We start from the raw sequence: 20958 nt of genomic DNA, 5'->3' as shown, positions 1-20958 counted from the left end.
CAAGCGTCTGGGGTTTCCTCAGTTCACCCTTGACTGCTGCGTCATCCTGCGACCTGCTCTTTTTCCACTTGCTGGATGACTCGGCCTTAAGGCTGCCCGTTTCGTATACTCCCTCGTTCCGGCATTGAGCCTTCCCCTCCTCGCTGTACCAGGACAGGCCGCTTTCAACCAGCGAGCGTTTCTCGGCATCAGTGCGCAGCTGTGGGAAGAGTCAATGTTGAAATAAAAAATATTTCAATTTAAAAATATATTTTAAAAACACACTAAAGTGCTAAAGTTAGGGCTGGTTCACACAGAACACATGTTTTGCTGTAAAGATGCAGTTCAGCAGAATGAAAAAAAATCGCAAAATCATGCGAAAGATACTGTAAAAGACACAAGTGTAGTGGTTAAAGATGTCCGTCTAGCGCGTTTAATTGAAAAGCAATGAAACAGTGGCACAGTGGAATGGAAAAGCGCATTCTGTGTGAACAGCAACTTGCAATATTACATTTCTGGACTACTTTGAAACTCCCACAGCAGGTCATAATTTCTTCCCTATCTGATAATTCTGTTTTATTATATAAATAAAGCTAAAATACATTTTTAAAAGGTTCATGACAGAAATTTGCCTTGATCTTTTGGTCAAGAAAAAAATAAGAGGTCCGTTATTATATTGCACCATTAAAACATCCTAAAAGTTTCATAACTTAAAACGTAAATAAAAAATCCAGCTGTTCATTGTTTGTTCATGTTAGTTCACAGTGCATTAACTAATGTTAACAAATACAACCTTTGATTTTAATAACATTATGAGTAAATGTTGAAATTAGTATTAAGTAAGATTAATGAATGCTGAAGAAGTATAAACACATGTTAACTAAACACAATGAACCTTATTGTAAAGTGTTACCATATTTGTTGTTGTTTTTTGCGAGAAAACAAAAAACTTTATATGTGATCCTTAAGGAACATATTTAAAAAATATATATTTATAATTTCTTAACTTCATTTTTTTTTTTTATTTTGTGTGTTTGTTTGTCAAAAAAAGTAGTTTAACATATATAGGACTCTAAAAGCAGCACACGACGAGGGGGGAAGAAACAGTATTTTAATGTCAGTTCAAAACACCAAACATGGAAGTTCTGTTCCTGCTTTATGAGATGCACAATGGTCACATTCCAACACGAGCCGCGGAGAAGAAGAGAAGTAACACACGCTGACACACATCAGAGCATCAGAGCAGTGTTTCTTCTCCACAGCACAGCAGTGTGTTTACTTGTGGCTCTATCTTTCTGCTTCTCGTTGTCATGGGTTTACTTAAAGGTGTGAGCGTTACATCAGCACATACATTTGTAACTTTTCATTTTAAACTCGATTTGCAGTAAATGATCAGATTTCCAGGGTTTTCAATCAGCAATACCCCAGTGAACGGGAAAATAAATGTGGATATTTATATTTTATACTATTATTGTTCAGTATGTTTTAGTCAGGCAGTGCAGAAGTGAAACCAACAGGGTAGAAGTAAAGGCTACAGTAAATTCAAGTACTCTTCAAAAGTTTGGGTTTGGTAGGAATTTATTAATCTTTTTTTTTTAGAAGATATCTCACCAAGGCTGCATTTATTGCATCAACAATAAACTAAAAATACAGTAATATTGTGAAATATTATTACAGATTTAAATAACTGTTTTCTATTGTAATATATTTTAAAATGTAATTTATTCCTGTGATCAAAGCTGAATTTCAGCATCATTACTCCAGTCTTCAGTGTCACATGATCCTTCAGAAATCACTCTAATATGATGATCCGATGCTCAAGAAACATTTCCTATTAATGTTGTCAATGTAAACAGTTGTGCTGCTTCATATTTTTTTTCTGGAAACTTTTCAGGATTCTTTGATGAATAGAAATTTGACATTATAAATGTATTTACTGTCACTTTTGATTAATTGTATGCGTCCTTGCTGAATAAAAGTATTAATTTCTTTTTTTTTAAAAATACTGAACCCAAACTTTTGAATGCAGTATGCAAAGTTGTGTGATATTACGCATTATATAATGTGAAAATGTTGAATATTTCGGTTTAAAATGATCATAAAGTGTTGCCAAGAAAAATCTAGATTTTACATTGTTTTTAGATGTTTTATATTGGGGAATGGAGATATATATTATATTACATTATAGCAATGAGATTTATGAAAGCTTTACAACCTTTAAGACTGTTGTATTATCTGCCAAACGATAATGTAATAAAACCATGAAGAAATTTAACAAGACTTAACTCCTCAACTTTGTGAAATTGATTTGTAATTTAAAGTGAGAGGAGTGAGTCTGACCATGTTCCCAGGTTTAATGGAGCATGTCCGGCTTAAGGAGAAGCCCAGTGGAGGGGCATACCTGCTTTATTAAATGTAAATAAGCCTTTGCGAAAGGTTGATGTCATTTGAGGAATGTCTGCTCCCTTCTTAGGAATTATGGGCTACGGGCAAGCTCGCATACTTGACCAATTAAACCTGTCTAAACTTCAATGTTTGTATAACTGTGATGTTGACATGTCATTTCCTTCTTCTGGCAAAGGCAGCCGTGTGGGTCAGATCAAGAAAGAAGCCGAGCACTGTTCGTACAATAAACTGAAGAGGAGCGCGACGCTGTGAGTCTGAGGGGGGTTTAGAAGAACACTGAGATCTGTTTGATGGAGAAGATGTTGAAAGGGTCCAGCAAATATATAGTATAGAAGATAGTTTCTTTATGTAAAAAGAATTTTGATTCATTATGTCTTTTTGTCTTAAAAGTTCTGCTTTCAGCTGTACGGTCCAAGCTGACCTCAAATTTTCACACATGTTTTCCGGAAACTCTAGGAAATATATTACAGTTCAAAAGTTTGAGGTCAGGGTTGTTGTTGTTTTAAGAAATGAATACTTGTATTCAGAAATGATGCATTCAATTGATCAAATAAATGCGGTTATGTTCTTTTAAACTTCCAATTCATCAAAAAATCTTGAAAAAAATGTTTCACAGTTGCCACACAAATATTATGCAGCACTGTTTTCAACATTGATTATAATAATTATTATTTTTTTGAGCAGCAAATCAGCATTTTAGAACGATTTCTGAAAAATCGTGTGGAAAAAATGATGCTGAAAATTGTGCTTTGATCACAGGAATAAATGACATTTTAAAATATATTACAATAGAGAACAGTTATTTTAAATTGTATTAATATTTCACAATATTACTGTTTTTACTGTATTTTATGATCAAATAAATGCAGCTTTGGTGAGAAGAGACTTACATACCCAACATTTTTAAAGGTATAATATATATTTAGCTATATTTTAGGATCTACATGTACTGTAGCAAAGTCCCTTTGAAGGGATACTCCACCCAACCCACTCCACCCATTTACTCACCCTCAAGTTGTTGCAACCCTGTATGAGTTTCTTTCTTCTGCTGAACACAAAGGAAGATATTTTGAAGAACGATTGGAACTTTGGCACCATTGACTTCCATGGTAACAACTGTTTGGTTCCAACCGTTCTTCAAAATATCTTCCTTTGTGTTTAGCAGAAGAAAGAAACTCATACAGGTTTGCAACAACTTGAGGGTGAGTAAATGATGACAGAATTTTCATTTTTGGGTGGAGTATCCCTTTAAGACAAGTAATTTCACAAGGCGGCCATCTTTGAAACAACTTTTTGAATGCGGAAACATAAGATTCCCCAAAACTGTTCGCCAAGCTTACGATTAAATTTCAAATTTGAAATCACCAATGAAATCTGACAACAGTCTCATAAATTTTGTTTCTAAACGCTTCAATCGTGATAGAAAACGACATTTTTTAAGCTGGCTCAAGCTAATGCTCGTTTTGTGTCATTCTATAGTCTTTGACTGTACCTCATAGCTTCTCATAACTCCCTTAGAAGGAAACAATATTCACGTTTGAATCGACATATAGATGAATACAGTTTTTCTTTTTTGTGTGAACTATTCTTTTAAATGTGTTGTCTGATCTGACCAACGTAATGACATTTAGAATGAAAACAGTAACAGTAGTGCCCATCAGAACAGTATAATGTGGTCAAAATCTTCTCAAAGCGCCAAGAAACAGTGATTTTAGGTAGCCTGAATGGCTGAAACTAAACCAGCAGTAAGCAGTGTGGTCTTCAACAAATCGTAACCAACACAAACACACACAGAGGATTGAGTGCATAACACTACATGGGAGTTCATCATTGAGAACGAAACCAGAAACTCCCCGAAGACTTCTTGGCCAGAGAAGAGTCGCATCAGTGTCTTTGGGTGGGATAAACTGTGTTGTCTGTGCTATGTAGCAAAAGATTTCAGATGAGTATTGACTGAGTCAGTGTGCACTCTCTCCCTCTAAAGCGGTTAGCGGTGTGTAACACATTCATCCCATTAGCAGTAAGTACTGTGTGCTCAGCCTCGACTGATCCAGTATCGTGTGTCAGAAATTAGCCAAAACTGACAAACATTGAAGCAGAAAAGCAGACTGTGAGAGCGATATTTCAATCCAATAAGAAGTGAATTACCACAATGGCAGAGTTTCGGCGGGAGCCAATGGGAGTAGTTGGCAGGGAGTTGAGGGAGGAGCCTGCGTTGAACTCCTCTGAGCTGAGGTTGTCTGAGCCGTCACTCAAACCGCTGCTGATGGAGCTGCTTTCATCCCAACTGCAAAAAAACATAAAAAATACCATCACTGTACTGATCCAGGTCATAATTAGGTCATGACAAATTATTAATGTCGTATGCAAAGCAGTTAAATGAATTATTAATTGCTTAAGAGAAACCTATCTTGGAAAACATGTTTTTTTCTTGCTCTTTTAGAAGAAATATTAATGTAGTCCACTCTAACACAACCCTCACCAGTCCATCTAGACTATTTATGAAAACTAAAGTGCAAAAACAGGTCATTCAGAAATCATTATGATAATGACAACTATCACAATCGTGTAAACATTACCGAAACTGTGCACGTTCACATATCATTAGGTATTTAGTATTTAACTATTTAGTATTCAACAGCTCTGCCTGCCATGTGAACTACGCCACTACACGCATGTCAGCCAATCATAACAGAGGTCATTTACATAGAGGTCTTAAAGGTGCAGTGTGAAAAACAGACAGGATAATTCAAATAGAGGATGGAAAATGCTCATGAAATATAAATCATGCCTGGTTTTGTTGAGATTAATATTAACTACCAGGGCTTGACATTAACACCCGCCAAATGCGTGTATTTCAGCAGTGGCGTGTAACGCGTTCACTCGTGCTAGTCACTTTGGCGGGTTGAATTTTATGAATAATTGAAATTTTTCAATTGTACTCTGTAGGCATTTGAAATAATAAGCTAACAGCAACTAAGTGTTTGTGTAATTTTCGATACATATCGATCCTGAAATATCTTAAATGCTTTCAATACCCCACATAATAGATACACGATACCCGCTGTGCTTTCTTACTCTCTCCATCTCCCCGACAGCGAGTTACACACAAACCCGCCTCCCCTCACTCACTCGTTTCATTTTTGCTCCGGATGAATATTGTTGGTGTTACACAGGGCTTGAATTTCGGCGCGGGATTGCACGTTAGCACATATTGCACATTATTTTACTCCTTCCTTCAGATTTTCGCTGCTTATTGCACTTAAACAGTCGAATACACACTAAATAAGGTCTTAAAGTGACGACAGCCTAATAAACCTGCTGGCAAATTATGAGATAATATTAAAAATTTCTATGGCAGTTTTCCCCCATGGTATCGATGTCAAAATTGTGGCCAGTGAAAATGCTGAGTAACTTTGGAAAAGTTGAGTGTCTGAGTGTCTGGTGAGTAAAAAGAAAGTTAATATCAAGCCATGTTAACTACCCTTATAAGTGGCCTTCAGGGAAAAAATAATAATAATGTGAATAAGCAGGTTATTAATAAGACAGAGTTTGATTCAGGCATGGTGTTCTCACACTGATACATCTCAATGACCATGTTTACATGCACATGAATATTCTTATGTTAATCAGAATTTGGTCATATTCTGATTATGTATGCATCATGTAAACACATTAACCCGATAAAGCCAATATTTCAGTTTCAGAGTACGACATCTGGCATATGCCTGTATTCATTTGAATCCTTTGTAATGTAAACACCATTTTTTCCACATAATCTACTGTAACTGCAATACTCATTTATATCTGTGCACATCCAAATGAAAATAATTCTGGGTGTTATTGAGTTTTCAAAAGCTAAGCAATGGAAGCGAGACATTCTTGAAGAGAGGACAGATTATGTTTTTGCATACATTAAAATAAAGCACTGTGGCCTTACTGGCCTACATTTTGAATTTCATCGCTCTCCGGAATGATGATGAATTAAACAGTAGATTATTTTACTGTGCTGGATTACTAAAGTACTCCATATCTTTAATTTATCTGAAACATGATGATTGTTATGCATAAAGGTATACTCCAGTATATGGGTCACACTGACACCTATTTTGGGAATAAAGGCCATAATCTGAAAATGATGTGTATGTGCACATGGTCAGTGGGCGGCACCACTTGCTATGAGCACAGACTAGGAGATGATCCACATTCCTACATATGATCCATATTCCTTTCAGAGTAACTTAACACTTTGGATGTTTTTCATACTTTAAAAGTATTTCAGAATCTCATTAAACATTCACAAGGATATCTGGTTTTGTCTGATCTTGGCGTATCAGGAAGCAAATGCTCCAGAATGGAAGGTGCCTTTGAGATAAGACCACATCTTGTCACACAGGACCTGATAAACCCTGAGAAAGTGATAAGGCCATCCTCACATCACTGAGAATATGTGCTGAAAAAAGACAGCTGAAGCCCTTCCAGTCAGAAGCAACAATTGATAAGCTTGTTGTGTCACAAAGGAACCTGAACGGCTCCTAGAAGATAAAATGTGTGTTATGTAACTGTTGCCTTTATATAAGAGCAAGAAACACAATCATCTTTGTGAGTCAGTCTGGAACAGCTGACTTACGGATGACATTTCTTCATTTTGCAATGTTCCTTTGGAAACTAATTCACTGCTGGTTCCCTTGCATGTTTTGAATTAAATAGAAAGACATATGGCCCCATCAAAGTGTTTAATGTTGTTTAATGTCTAACGCGACGACAGTGTTGCATGCGTTTGAAAATTAGAAAATAAGAAAAATGTTTTTTATTAATATTACATCTCTTAAAATCTGTAAAGAAAAACATGAAAAACAATACGGAAAGAAAAAAGCAATGCAAAACCAAGCAAAGCTCAAACCAAAAACCAAGCAAAGCAAAAAAAAAAAAAAGAAGAGAAATAGAAAAACACAAAGCAAAGCAAAGCAAACCACAAAACAAAAACCAAGCAAGGCAAATAAAACACAAAAACAAAACTAAAATATTAAAAATAAAAATAAAATAACCTTTTAGAGCTGAAGTTACACAAAAAAAAGTCTAATTATTCCAGACAATTCTTCAGTGGCTTTGAGACGTCATGATGGCCTTTGAACCTCGTCCACAAAACACAATACAGTTTCCACACTTTCCCTCCATTTCCACCTCCAGTCTCCATTTTCCAGATGCTTTAAATTCCTCAGATGTCCCAGTGACACCTAAAGACTGGATTAAGTAGCGGCACAATCTGAGAAGTCTGTCATTAGAAGATATCTTAAGCACGTTGAGCTGTTTTGTGAGACGGCCAGCCCTGAGGTGAAACACTGATGCTCTCTTTATGAGCGATAATGATCAGGGTTCAGGTTTCAGGGCTGTTTGAAACACCTCAAGCGAGAAGCTCAGTGTTTACCCTCAAAATACTCATCTCCACACCTGAGATGACAGCAGTGTGTCATGACGGTTGAACTGGATGTCATGTTTGCCTCTACAACTGGGGATATTTGTGAGATGCAACGTCTCATTTGGCAGCTGTTGGGTGCCATATGTGCTAGTTAAAACACTACAATCTTTCTTCGAACCTGTCAACTCGACAGCTTTGATGTATGAGTTGAATCGCAGGGAACATCTCATCTGTGTGATCTAGATTTATTTGACGAAAGTGTCACTTTATAGAGCCTCCCTGCAGAATCTCTGCCGCAGGTGATGTGGAAAAGGAGGGCGGGGAGACCTTGAAAACCTCGGCTTTACCTACAGCATCCCACAGTCGCAGGGCTCTCTTCAAAGGCATGCCAAAGACACCATGCGGTTTTCGATAAACCAGACTAAAACTGTTTGTTTGATGTTGTTCGGTGGAAGGGGAAAAAAGTAGATAAGCACAGCGACCTATTGGAGATTCTGCACTCCCCTGGCCAGTCATTGGGTGTGATTTTTTTTTTTTACCAGATGGACCTTATAGGGCTTTAGTTTCTTGTGAAAAAGAGCTAATGAGCAGCAGGAGTGGCTTAAACAGCACTGATAACGCAAAATGTAACCTCAGATTAAAGGATTATAAAAGGCTAATGGAAGCACAGGATTCCTATTCAGCTTTAAAGTCAACGTGAAACTGCGTTCACAAACTATTTACTTCCATAATGTATGTCTGAGTGAAACAGAAAAAGGTGTAATATTATTCAGGCTTTTGTTTCCTTTGTATTTCTTTAAAAGTATTTTTTTTTTTTTACCATCATAGTGATATATAGTGAATCAACATTAAAATCCACATCCAGTACACATTTTTAGAAAACAAATACAAACCGTAATCTGTCCGTTAAAAAAGAAAGAAAGAAATGTGCAAGTGCAATTGTTCTGAAAGCTAAATAAAAAGCTGTTAGAGCCATCTTTCTCCAACTGAAGCACACTCCTCTATCTGTCCTCCCTTCCCTGAACAGGGCTCTCAAAAAACACAATAACATTGTGTCAAGGCTGCACCATAATTGCAGAGAGCCCGGGCCCCCTCCAGCTAAAAGAGTGAAAAAAAAAAAAAAACGAGAGTGATTTGAAGATAAAGCGTCCTCCTACCCATTCCCCTCCACCTTAAACCAAACATTAACTTTAATTGCATGGATGCAAGGCAAGCAGATAACAGCAATAGTGTGTTTCTAAAGAAGGTACCCAAGTGCTATTTGGGGGTTTAGGGGTAGTAAGAATGAGTTTTCTCATGGCATCGGTCCACACTTACATCAAACACAAAAAGTACACATGGACAACACAAATGGACAACAATGAACAGTCTATACTTGGTGTTTTTTTTATGTGGTGTTCCTCAGGTGTATATCTTGGGTCCTCAACTATTTTCAAATTACACAATTTAAATTCCAAAAACGTTATAGATTTGGTTTAAAAATAATACAAATGACACATAAACAGTAACATGACTTAGGTCCAGGTGGTGTATCAAATATTTATAATATATTCAATATTATTTTTTGTCAACATAAATGCAACTAACATTGTGCACTTTTCAGAATTTCCATTTCAGTAAACAAGTCTACGTCAAGATATTACTAAAAGGCTGAATATATACACACATATTTAAACGGATCAGGGTTCCAGCCCTGCTTTTGACTCCACTAGCCAGTAACTGAATATGTCACCAGAAGCATATGGCCTTTATCTTCAACACATACAGAGGCATATATCAATTGCATACATGTTCTGCATAATTTGTGCTTTGCCCAGCCCAATTTGCCCAGCAAAATACTGGAATGCCAAGTGACAGGTGGCAGATCCTCTTTCATCAACGGCAACTGGTCACACAGGATCCAGAGGGAGTGACGGCTAAGAGCGAAAACGACACGCGTGTCCACCACTTAAAACTACCATGTAAACACAAGACACAAGACGTTCTCACCACACATGAAAATGTGTTCAAGTAGATTTGAAAATGATCGCTGTTGCATGAAATGCACCATTGTTGAAGCAATGCTACAGTTGTCCCCTCAGGCGAGAACAAAGGCATGGTTAAAGCCAACATATACTGCCAAACTTGGCTCAGGTGTACTGTAGACTTGGCTGCACATCAAGATTTTTTTTGGTTTTTTTAAGATAGCAATCTGTATAGATAGTGTATAGTATAGAAGTACACTATTTGCACAACTTTGATATGGTTGATAAATAAAAGGGTAGTTGGCATGACATTTGTTTTTATTGAAAGTTGATGTCCTGGGGTGATGCTATATTCCATTTTAAAAAGTTTAATAATTCTTTTAATAAATACTATCATGCATGCTCATATTATTTGACAGCCATTAATTAGAATATTAGTACTTTTAAAAAATCAACTAGACCTGATTAAAATGGACTAGTAAAGGCAAAAACATACGATTAAAACTATTATAAAGTAATATGCCCATCAATGTTAACCTTAAATTAAGATTTGCTAACAAAATAGTAATACAAAATAAATATTTTAAAAAATGAAGTACACGTCAACCACCAAAACAATAATCTGTATGCTTTTTCCTCCCTGATTTCAAGCCACCAGTGTCTTTTTTCATAATCTCCCTGTACAATAACCCACTTATTCATCTCTCATTACGGTGATCTTGAATTTAATAATCATTCTGATCATCATCCGTCTCTACAGTTGCAGGTAAATTGTGTGTGTGTGTGAAGAGTGGGTGGAGAAATGGCTGCGACTGGTGGCACAGATGGTCCACAATACGGGGTGCAGGACCACCTAACCAGCTAAGCTTTGGAGAACAGATTGGCCTGACAACGCAAGACCAAGACAGCTTATCAAATGCATAATGCTTATGAAAGATGCGTGCATAATAATTCAGTTTTGACAACGTTTCTGCAAACGCAGAAACGTTGTTTGACAGTTAAATTAATGGATCGTCAGGCGACCTTTAAATGACACGGACACCTTCTCCGTGTTCTTCTGTATGTTAAACATAAGGAGACAGGTCACAGAGGGTCTCTGTCTGCCAAAAGCTGTCCATGGCCCAACAGTGTTACGCTGAGTGCTATTCTCACCGGGACCAGTCATTTATTTGATCGGCCAGCTTTTCATGTGAAAACAGAAATGTATTTCCTCCCTGACATATTTCCATTGCACGTATGAAAACGGAAAACAACGCCTGGTTTCGCAAGCCTTGCAAAGCAAATAAGCCTGAACAAAAGGGATTAGCGAGGATTATATATCAAGTTAGAGCAACTTCCCAATAATGACACTTTATTCCATCTGTCCAGATCAGGATAATCTCTCAGCGGATACAATGCTAACTATCTTCTCTTTGAGATTTTTTTGATGACAAAATCCATATTGCATTCGTCGCCTTTAAAGAATTACTGCTGTTCCAAAGTTTAGGGTTGGTTACCATTTTTTTTCTGTCTATGTCACCAAGGCTGCATTTATTAGGTAGAAAATACAATATTTGTTTGAAATATTATCAGAACTTAATAAAATAACTGTTTTCTATTGTAATAAATTATAAAATGTACTTTATTCCTGTGATGAAAGCTGAATTTCCAGCATCATTACTCCAGTCTTACTCATCTCACTAACTGTAGTTGGTTGTTGGATGACTAGTCGACCATCCTTACTCATCCCCATCCTTAAAAGGTAGAATTTTTGACTAACTTCATCCATGTAATACCATTTGCATACAGAACATTTACCAGCATAACGCTGAGCTTTGCAACACAAACATGAGTAAGCTGGACATTTTGGCCCACATCTTCTTACTGGATTTCCTGTCGGCCCCTACAGACTGTCCGTTCCATTGCTCACACTCTTTTGAACTCTGTAAAGTTGATGTCTGCGAACCCAAATCATGTGAACCAGACTCGAAGGTATTAAGCAACAATTTCTACAGAGCAGAAAGCCAGGGAAAGAAAAAATATTGAGCAAGCAGAACACTGGAGACTCAATCCAAGTTTATGGTCTGTGAGTAATTCATTAATGCTGTTCTGAAGAGATCCGACCTGTAATCGTTTTCTGCTACTCGGTCCAAAACATATTCTCTCCTCAAAGTGTTTAGATTTGAGGAGAGAATATATATATATATAACACATAACACTTAAGGGCTACCAAGATTAAGACTTGTTTTGGTCTATAATTAATTGCTGATTGGGATTTTAGTGGCCGTTTTCCCAGGCACAGATTAAGCTTAATGAAACTGCTCAGAGGGGATTCTCTATTGAAAATCCCTGGCGGTTTTGGACTAGGCTTAATCTGGGCCTTATGAACAAAACTAAGCTATTCGTGTGGACGTCTTTCCCACTGTATAATTACTTAAGAATCAAGGCCAATCCTTAGATTTGAGCATCCTGACGCAAAAACGCTCTTTATATTATTATCATGATTTCTCTTTTACTAAGGATCTATTAAAGATGTGATACAAATATAGTATGTTAGAGGTCGATCAATATGGGTTTGCAGCGGGACAAAATAATGGCCAATATTTTAAAGAGGATTTGATTCTGCTTGATTTTGTTTCTGGACTCTACTGGAATAGGTTTTCATGCTTTATTTACATTCTTTTCCTCATACTTGACATTGTTGCAGCACCTCTCTTCCCAGTCTGTCAGTAATGCTCTGTTTAGTTCCTGGCTCTATGAAGCATCTGCTTCTGAAAGCTCTATGTGCTCTGATTGGTCGGCTGGACCAGTGTGTTGTGATAGGTCAATCGCTTCGAACGTGTTTGGGAAATGTCACTTTTCCCTTACCAGTCAAGGCTATGCGTTTCAGGGAGTTTAGAAACAGTGTTATTGATATGGAGAATAACTCCCTTTTGAGTGACTTTGTAACTTTTCAGACCTTTTTCATGCTCAAAACAGCGACATTACACAGAAAGTTGACCATGTAAAAAAGCATAATAGGTCCTCTTTACCATTGGCAAATGTGACATCCCCAAAGATCCATTGGTAAAAACTGAGAAGGGAAGGTCAGGAAGGTCATTTTATTCCAGTTTCAGTTTCAGAACAGTATCACAACCTGAAGGACATCTTAACCAATGAGCTCCATCACACGTATTTTACATGTTCTTGGAGTTCGAGTTTCTCATGGCTGCCCTCCAGTGTTGTCGGTTGATTTAACGGACATACTCCCGTTTGAATCCAGGATGCTGAGGGAAATGTTTTGGTTTGAAAGTGGGGGACAGGCAAAGGGGAGGACAGAGAGGTAGAGTGAATGAAGCGCGGGCCTAACTCATAGCAGCTGTGGCCACTGTTAAACCCAGCGTGGCCTCTTCCTCCTCCTTCCAGCTGCTGAAGACCAACTGCACGCACTTCACCATAACAATACGCAGGCATGGACTCAAAAGCGAATCCTTCTGTAGCTTGCCACGGGCGCAGAGACATGAGGAACCAGTGCTGCCGAGGTTAACAAGAATTATGAGCTGTGACGGTCTAAATACTCTACTGGCTTATTTAAATAACAATTATTTGAATGTTTTGCAGAGGTTATTAGAACCTTGTGATTTGCCAAGTTCCTCATTCTTCAATGCCAAATGCATGGAAATGACACATTCTTGACCAGCATAATGGAGTTTTGTCAATCAATACTTGTTAGTTTGATATTTCCATTAAAACTCGCCAACCAGTAGGGGTTTATAAGAGCAGAGTGGCTGAAGTAATGCAGATATAAACATAATACAATGGCCAAATGAGACATACATAAAATAGCTGAAATTAAATGGAATTTTACACAATTTTTACCCCCCAAAAAATCACTTTAATGGATAAGATAATCTCAAATTGGCCAAATATCAACGGACTAATTGGCCTGGCAAAAACATTATATATAAATACTACCATTCAAAAGTATTTGTTTTGTTTTGGGTGTTTTATTCAGAAAGGATGCATTAAATTGATCAAAAGTGATACTAAATATATTTTAATATCTTATATTTTAAATAAAAGCTGTTTCTTTTGAACTTTATATTCATCAAAGCATCATGAAAATAAATGTTGTGAAAAAAAAAAGTTTTATCATCATATTACAATGATTTCTAAGATCTTGTGACACTGAAGATTGGCGTAATAATGCTGAAAATCCAGCTTTGATCACAAGAATAAATTACATTTGAAAACATGCATTTTATATTGTAATACTATTATAAAAAATTACTATTTTATTTTTATTGGATTTTTGAAAGTGTGGCGGAAGTGTGTAAATTAAAACATGATTAAACCCCATTTACTGTGTGATATCACGGTAAGTACCTTTAAAAACTACTCAAAATCCTGTTAAGTCTAAACTAATACACCAATCTACTTTAAAGGTAGAACTGGGTGACAAACGAACAAATACGTAGTAATCAGATGCCATCCCAACATGTCTTGCACTACATTTAGACTTCCATCTCAACACATGGTATGTAGTTACCACGGGTGTAAAAATGCATTGATGCTTATTTTACCATAAAAATAATCAAAATCAATGTAAATCAAATCACCCCAAAATGGTGGCCAAATGGAAGATTTCATGATGCACAATAAATGATCCCATCATTTAGCAAAACACTGTCAGAGCAAATATTCCCCTGAAAACAGGATATTGTGGCTGCTGTTCTCATCCTGATGTTGGAGATGGTCAGACCAGCATGTTGTCTGCATCAATAGCAGACAGGACAAAAGCTTTGTAGTAACTGTATTTGCTTTAATGGAGTAGAACATCCTTTCCCACCCCCTGTAGCTACAAACAGTTCACTGCAGGAAGCTCATCCACGGCAGCAGTAAAACTCAACGGCTCAAGAATAGGACCTGATTTAAGCAGGTTTAAGGGTGTGTTCACACTTGGCATGTGTGGTTCGATTAAAATGAACCCTTGTGCGATTGCTCTGTTAGTGCGGTTTGTTTGAATAAGTGTGAACGCTATCCGAACCCTGGTGTGCACCAAACAAGCGGACTGGTGCAGTTCGAATTAAAAATGATTGCAACATGGACCAGACATGTAAACAAAACAAAAACATATTTTTCTAGTCATATTCGTGATGTTGCTCATCACAGTTCGGTACAGGCATCAGAACCAGCTGACCTTCTCCTCACAGCTGACTTTCGTTTGTGTGTGTGTGTGACGGAGGGATTCCTGCCACGGTTTTGACTCCTTTACACACTTATAAGCTTTTCACGAGTTCTCAGCTGGTCAAAATACCATCATATGTAGGATACACACACACAACAAGCTATTTAACCCAGAACACAGCATTGTTTTGGATGTTGTTCTGTTGTGAAATATGCATCATAAAAGCCAACCAATCAGGTTGTTAACGTGTCCCTATGCCTTTAGGTTCGGCCAAGGTGAATGCTAGTGGACCAGGACTAAATGTTGTTGTTTTCTTGTTCCGGACCAAATGAACCAAGCGAACCGAAGTACAAGTGTGAACACACCTTAAGTGACTCATGGCCAACACCCACAAAGCCAGTTTGTGTCAAACAGGTTTAGTTTGACTTCTCAGGCAAGACTGACAAGTCCAGACCAAGCAAACCTTATAACAGACTGGTGCTTTGCATAGAACGAAAATAACTAGTCATAACAGAAACAATAATTCCTCTCATTCCTGTAAAAATGACACTCTCTGCCAGCTGCCTGACAATATATCACCTTCTGGCAGTACCATTGTTTGATTTTAAACTGCCCAGCAACTTAAACAAACAGATAAAGATGTTGAACCTGCCAACTTTGGAGAGACTCACTCATGATATGATTGATAAGGCCGACCAGTTGAGAAACTGGTCTTTGTCAAAGACACAAAGAAAACTTGTGCACTGCATTAATGGCTAAACGCACAGAGCACCGACGGCTTGATCTCTTTGTTTCCTAATGACTTTACATAAGGGGTCGATTTAAGGGGTCAGCCATCCAGAAAGAGCAAAAACAGGGCTGTGCATTTCAAGGTCAAAATCAATAAGGGCAGCGGGGAAAGAGGGGGCACCGTCTGTTAGCTTCATGGGGAGAGGTCCGATTTTAAGTTAGTTAATGCTGCCTTCACATTCTATTTGAATTATCGTAAATATAAGTTTTCTAGAAAATTGGATTTGTCTTATTTGCCACTGGGAAGCTTGGGGATTTTGATACCCAAGTTCCTGAGATGGGCGGGCCACAAACTGCTTGTTAATGAATGGGACGCTAAATATCATTTGGGCTTCAACAAGATTTTCCCAATAAATACGCAAGAATAAACCTGGTGTCCTCTATGATTTCTGTTCTTCTGGCAACAAAGCACTTGAATCGGACAAGCTCGTAATCACAACTTCAGAAGTGGGAAGTAGGACTTTTCCAATAGCATGTGAAGCAGCATAAGAGCACTGCAGCTAGCAGAAGTGATAGCTGTATCCTGACTGAAGGGGCGGACATGGGGTCAAAATGTCATGTTTATTTCAGTTCCTTTCTTGTGGCCTGATGTGTCAAACTGACAAAATTAAGAACAAAACAAGAACAAAATTAAAGCTGCAGTCCGTATCTTTTCCTCTTTGTCGCCATCTCTCTGTTCGAAATCTGTAACTGCAGTGATTCGCGGAATTATCATCTTTACGTGGGTTGTAAATCGGCATGAAACAGCGCGGATGAACACAGTGCTTTGAGGCGAGTGCTGCTGTCAGTCACCGCGCTGTGTGGATACTGTCATACAGAATCACAGATTCACTTTTTGAAAGTTTGACCAACATAAGAATTTTCATAAGAAAATGTCTTCTGAACAAGTAAATAAAATCCATTTTTGTTCTGACCAACTAAGGGGGAAAAAGCATTCGACATGATAAGCTTCGTTAGATTTAATCAACGCGATTTACAGCAACCGTGCAAATTATAGCCTACTTTGTTCTCAAATTGTTCATGTTAACAACATCAGCATTGCGTGACTAATGTTAAATTTAATGTGTTTTATGGTTACCTGCGTAGTTCAAAATTCATATTCTCCATAATAGCAAAACGAGAAAGGCACAACAAAGGAAACTCCATAACTGTGTGAATTAAGAAAACGTACTGTTACACGATTGAACTATTGAAATGTCTTACTTGTTCAGCAGAAAAAAGCCGTCTCTTCTTCCGTTTTGAACCCCTTCAAAACACGGAGTTCAAGCACTTTTCAAAAGCCCCGCCGATGTTTAAATCCTTGTGTTCGCATGAGACGGTTTCTTTCTCTTTCTCTAGCCACCTTAAATCCGAAGTACGAAGTCTTTTGGGTTTTATAACTGCTGAATCTCCAGTTGACACTGATGATTGTTGTTTGGATCTTTCTGGATGCCATAAGTTTAATTATGTAAAGTGCTGCGAGAAAAGCCTATACATCTAAACATCTCGTCACGCGCAGTATAGCCGGCTAGCCGAAACTCCTTCTTTATGTGTACGGGTGTGACGTCATGACGCAAAGACATGCTTGAATTTCCCGCGGAAACCCACCAGTACCACTGGAATTAAGATCATTATTACAAGCTAACCGTTTTGAATCTAGCTATGGCAAGCAGATAGGTTTGACCACTGGCAGAATAAGTTTTTTTTAATATAATTATTTTGGATTATTTTTAACTTAAAAAAGTTACGGACTGGAGCTTTAAGGTAATTAATAAAGATAAACCAAATATATTGGCCAGGGCATTTAATTGTCTAATATTATGATTTTGAGATGATCAGAAATAGGCTGACTAACAGAAGAATGAGAAGAAGAGCTCTGTTTTCAAATCTTTTAATATTAATAAATTCCAATTAAATTTAAAAAATAAAATTATATATTTTATAATTAAATATATGGAAAAATAATAAATGTATATAATATTATAGTTATTTGAACATTGAGTAAATATTATATACAACTAAAATGATTATATATATACAGTATATATATATATATATATATATTCCCCTAAAAAAATTCAATGAAGTTGTTATGTTTTATTTGATAAATCTATATAGGCTATATGTATATTTATGTAAATTATCACATTAATGGTTTGACATTTTGATATGTTATCTGTTGTGATGTATAATTATTTTACTGTTTTTATTTTGAAAAGTCTATAATAGGCTTTTTTAATAGCAGGATCCATTGTGACAACTTACCCTATGCTGTGTGCCAAGATATCCCGCTATGGGACAATGTGTGTTTAAAGAACTGTATCTTTATGTTGAAAGCATGTTCAATAGTTGTTTTTGTGTTGTAGTTTTTTTTTTTTTTTTGTAGTCAAGACGTTGAAGTAGGCCATGTGATAATACAGAAATGAACTTAATAAATGTAGCCCACCCTTGGAAATATTCACTGAAGAAACATGTGAAACAATGTTTCATATACAGCCTTTATCTTTGTAGCTAAATCTACGATTTATAAAAAAAAAAAAAAAAAAACACATAAGCCTAGGCTACCTCTAGTTATTGGCCAACCCTTTGTAAAAAAATAAATAATGATGCTCTACTAATATGACAGCAGACACGCCCCCCTTTTGAATATGAATCCCTAAAGGGCGTTAGAACACATCTATAACACCACAAAATTCTGTCTAGATAGGCAGCTCACGTTTTGAGACGCAGTCACCATAGTTAGTGTAAGTGTGGAACACCGGCTCACAGCAGCACCCCACTCGCATCCTCTTATGTAGGTCAGTGAGGAATGCAGCACACTATAGCAAGACACCGTATGTAAAGAAAACAACACAGTGCAGGTCCTCTACAGTTTGAATAACCTCCGCTTCAGGCAATCCACAAACAGTCATCACACAATAGGAGAACACTTCCTCCTGACGCGAGATATCCGCCTGTTCCCCCCTCCGCATTGCACCGATACACACCTCCATTCATTCACATTCAACGCCTCCGCCTGCCACACTCACAAACCAGCGGTGACACGCAACTATTCACATTGCACACTTTAACACAACTCGCGGACACAAAGACAGGAATGTCTCTCACACCCATGCGTATCCGTGAGAAATTAAACGCGCTGTTTAAAAATCAATTAATTACGGTCTCCCGCGGGAGCGATTAGGCAAACAAATTGGGCTACACATTAAATTTAATTGATGCAAAAATTATTGACAGTAATGTTTCTTTGGACCGAATTTGTAGCCTATAGGCTACATTGACATTTAAACCAGTTGGTCAATAGAGTTTAAACCGCACTGACACAGCTGAACTCTCGCGCAATTAAACAATAAAGAAATCGCGTTGGGATTCAGAGGTAGTCCAGCACACGTTCGCGTTACCTTGAGAGATGATAGTGTATTGTCCGTCCTGCTCTCTGACCCTGGAGCTGCAGCATTTTCCCGTTGAGAACCCGCCCGCTCATTATGTCTCACTCCGCTTTTGTTCCGGCTCACATAGCCTACATACAGTATAACATCCCGCGTTTGCTCTCTGTGGAGGTTTGAATGAAAAGCGGCTCTCTGCGCAGAGCTCCTGGCTCACATTGAGAGAGAGAGAATGAGAGAGAGAGATAGAGGGAGGAGAGGAAAGGAAACACCCCCAAATGTCCACCCCTTCCCTTCTCTTGTCTTTCTCTCCTCAGCGCAGCCAGCTGTGAGTCTCTCACTCAGACTGACTCAATCATCAAACCGCTAATGCCAGATACCATTACTGTATGAAGCATCCTTCAGCTCTTTGGAGATTTCTGTGTATTGATTTAAATGGCCTGATTTTATTCAACTCAAAAATGCTATAATAGGACTGAATCAAATGAGTTTAATGTGACTGAATTAACTCAATTTCACTTAATCAAAAGCATGACTGAATCAATTGATGTGACTCAGTTAACTGAAATGAACTGAATGGAATGAATTTCACTGCAACTGATATGACTGAATAAACTGAATTTAAAATGACTTGTTGTTTCTTGTTACCACTTTTCATAGTGTTCATATTGTTGTGATTCTTATGACCCTCGACCGCATGGCTTCCCAGTTTCCATGTCTATTCAAACTTTCTCTTAAATAAAATACAATACCAATATCAAGTACATAAATATAGCTGCGAGCAGCGATTACGGGCCCAAGCCGGTGGCACCGCAACCCCGGTGCCTTTAGTTACCTAAAGGCACCGGGGTGGCGGTACCACCGGCTTTGGCCCTTCATCGCTGCTCGCAGCTATATTTATATATATATATATATATATATATATATATATATATATATATATATATATATATATAAAGCCGGTGGCACCGCCACCCTGGTGCCTTTAGGGTTATTGTGCACGACGTGCAAAAACGTAACCCTGCTTTGACTGTCGAAAAGAAGTGTGCTGTAGAGCTTGTATCAGTGTGGGCTCTGCAAAAGTGTGCATTGAGGGCACATATCAACCACAAAGTATGCGAGAGCAACCTTCTGAAAGGTCAGGTCTACATCCAGGTCTACATCTGCCGTGTGTTTACATCATAGTAGTGAAGTTTGAAGCAATCAGGTGATTTCAAAGCTTTTTGAAAGTGACAGACTTCCTGCTGCCAGTTGGTGGCGCTATAACCGGGGTGGCGGTGCCGCCGGCTTTGGCCCTTTCATCGCTGCTCGCAGCTATATTTATATATATACACACACAAACACACACACACACACACACACGTATATATATATATATATATACATAAATATATATATATTGTTTTTTTAAGAGACAAGACAGAATATTACTTGCCTGATCTGATTAGAAAAATAGTGTTTGTGTGTGTGTGTGTGTGTGTGTGTGTGTGTGTGTGTGTGTGTTTGTGTGTGTGTGTGTGTGTGTGGCGTAATTGAACAATGTAGACATAAAAACATACTCCGTCCTTTTGTTCATACAGGACATTATTCAAACTGCAAAGTGTTTACTTATATTTGTGTACACTTGCAATAAAACACAACATTGTGCTTTTGTCAAGCTATAAACTCTTGTCAAACTGTAAACTACAACTGTCACCCAACCAAAATCTCTTACACACACACACACACACACAGTTTAAAAGCAAAAAATATCAAACAATCCTATTTAAAAACAGTCTGTGGGAGCCATCTTTTGGACATTCATCATATCGCATTGGTTTTCATTTCTTGTCATCAAACAGAGCCCTAATCTGTTTATTTTTTCAGTTACACATTCTACATTGATTAAAA

The 20958-nt window shown here is 37.6% G+C and overlaps 1 protein-coding gene across 5 annotated transcripts in view; it reads right to left on the bottom strand.

Moving 5' to 3' along the window:
• nav1a (neuron navigator 1a) overlaps positions 1-19308 on the bottom strand; it is a 66433-nt gene extending 47125 nt beyond the window's left edge. For 4 of the 5 annotated variants that reach the window (XM_056238385.1, XM_056238388.1, XM_056238387.1 and 1 more), the window contains exons 1-3: positions 19084-19304; positions 4534-4672; positions 1-199 (exon numbers count right to left, since the gene is read on the bottom strand). The exon at positions 1-199 is cut by the window's left edge and continues 99 nt beyond it. In XM_056238385.1, coding sequence (XP_056094360.1) covers positions 1-199; positions 4534-4672; positions 19084-19166 — 421 coding nt within the window. In that variant the 5' untranslated portion in view covers positions 19167-19304. Of the gene's footprint in view, positions 200-4533; positions 4673-19083 lie in introns of all 5 variants that reach the window. The other variant, XM_056238386.1, reaches the window with a different exon arrangement.
• Between the last annotated feature and the right edge of the window lie 1650 nt (positions 19309-20958).

This window comes from Rhinichthys klamathensis, unplaced genomic scaffold (assembly GCF_029890125.1).
Source record: "Rhinichthys klamathensis goyatoka isolate OS25496 unplaced genomic scaffold, OSU_Roscu_1.1 h1tg000521l_1, whole genome shotgun sequence".
Taxonomy (NCBI): Eukaryota; Metazoa; Chordata; class Actinopteri; order Cypriniformes; family Leuciscidae; genus Rhinichthys; species Rhinichthys klamathensis.
This window is presented reverse-complemented; position numbering and strand designations above follow the sequence as displayed.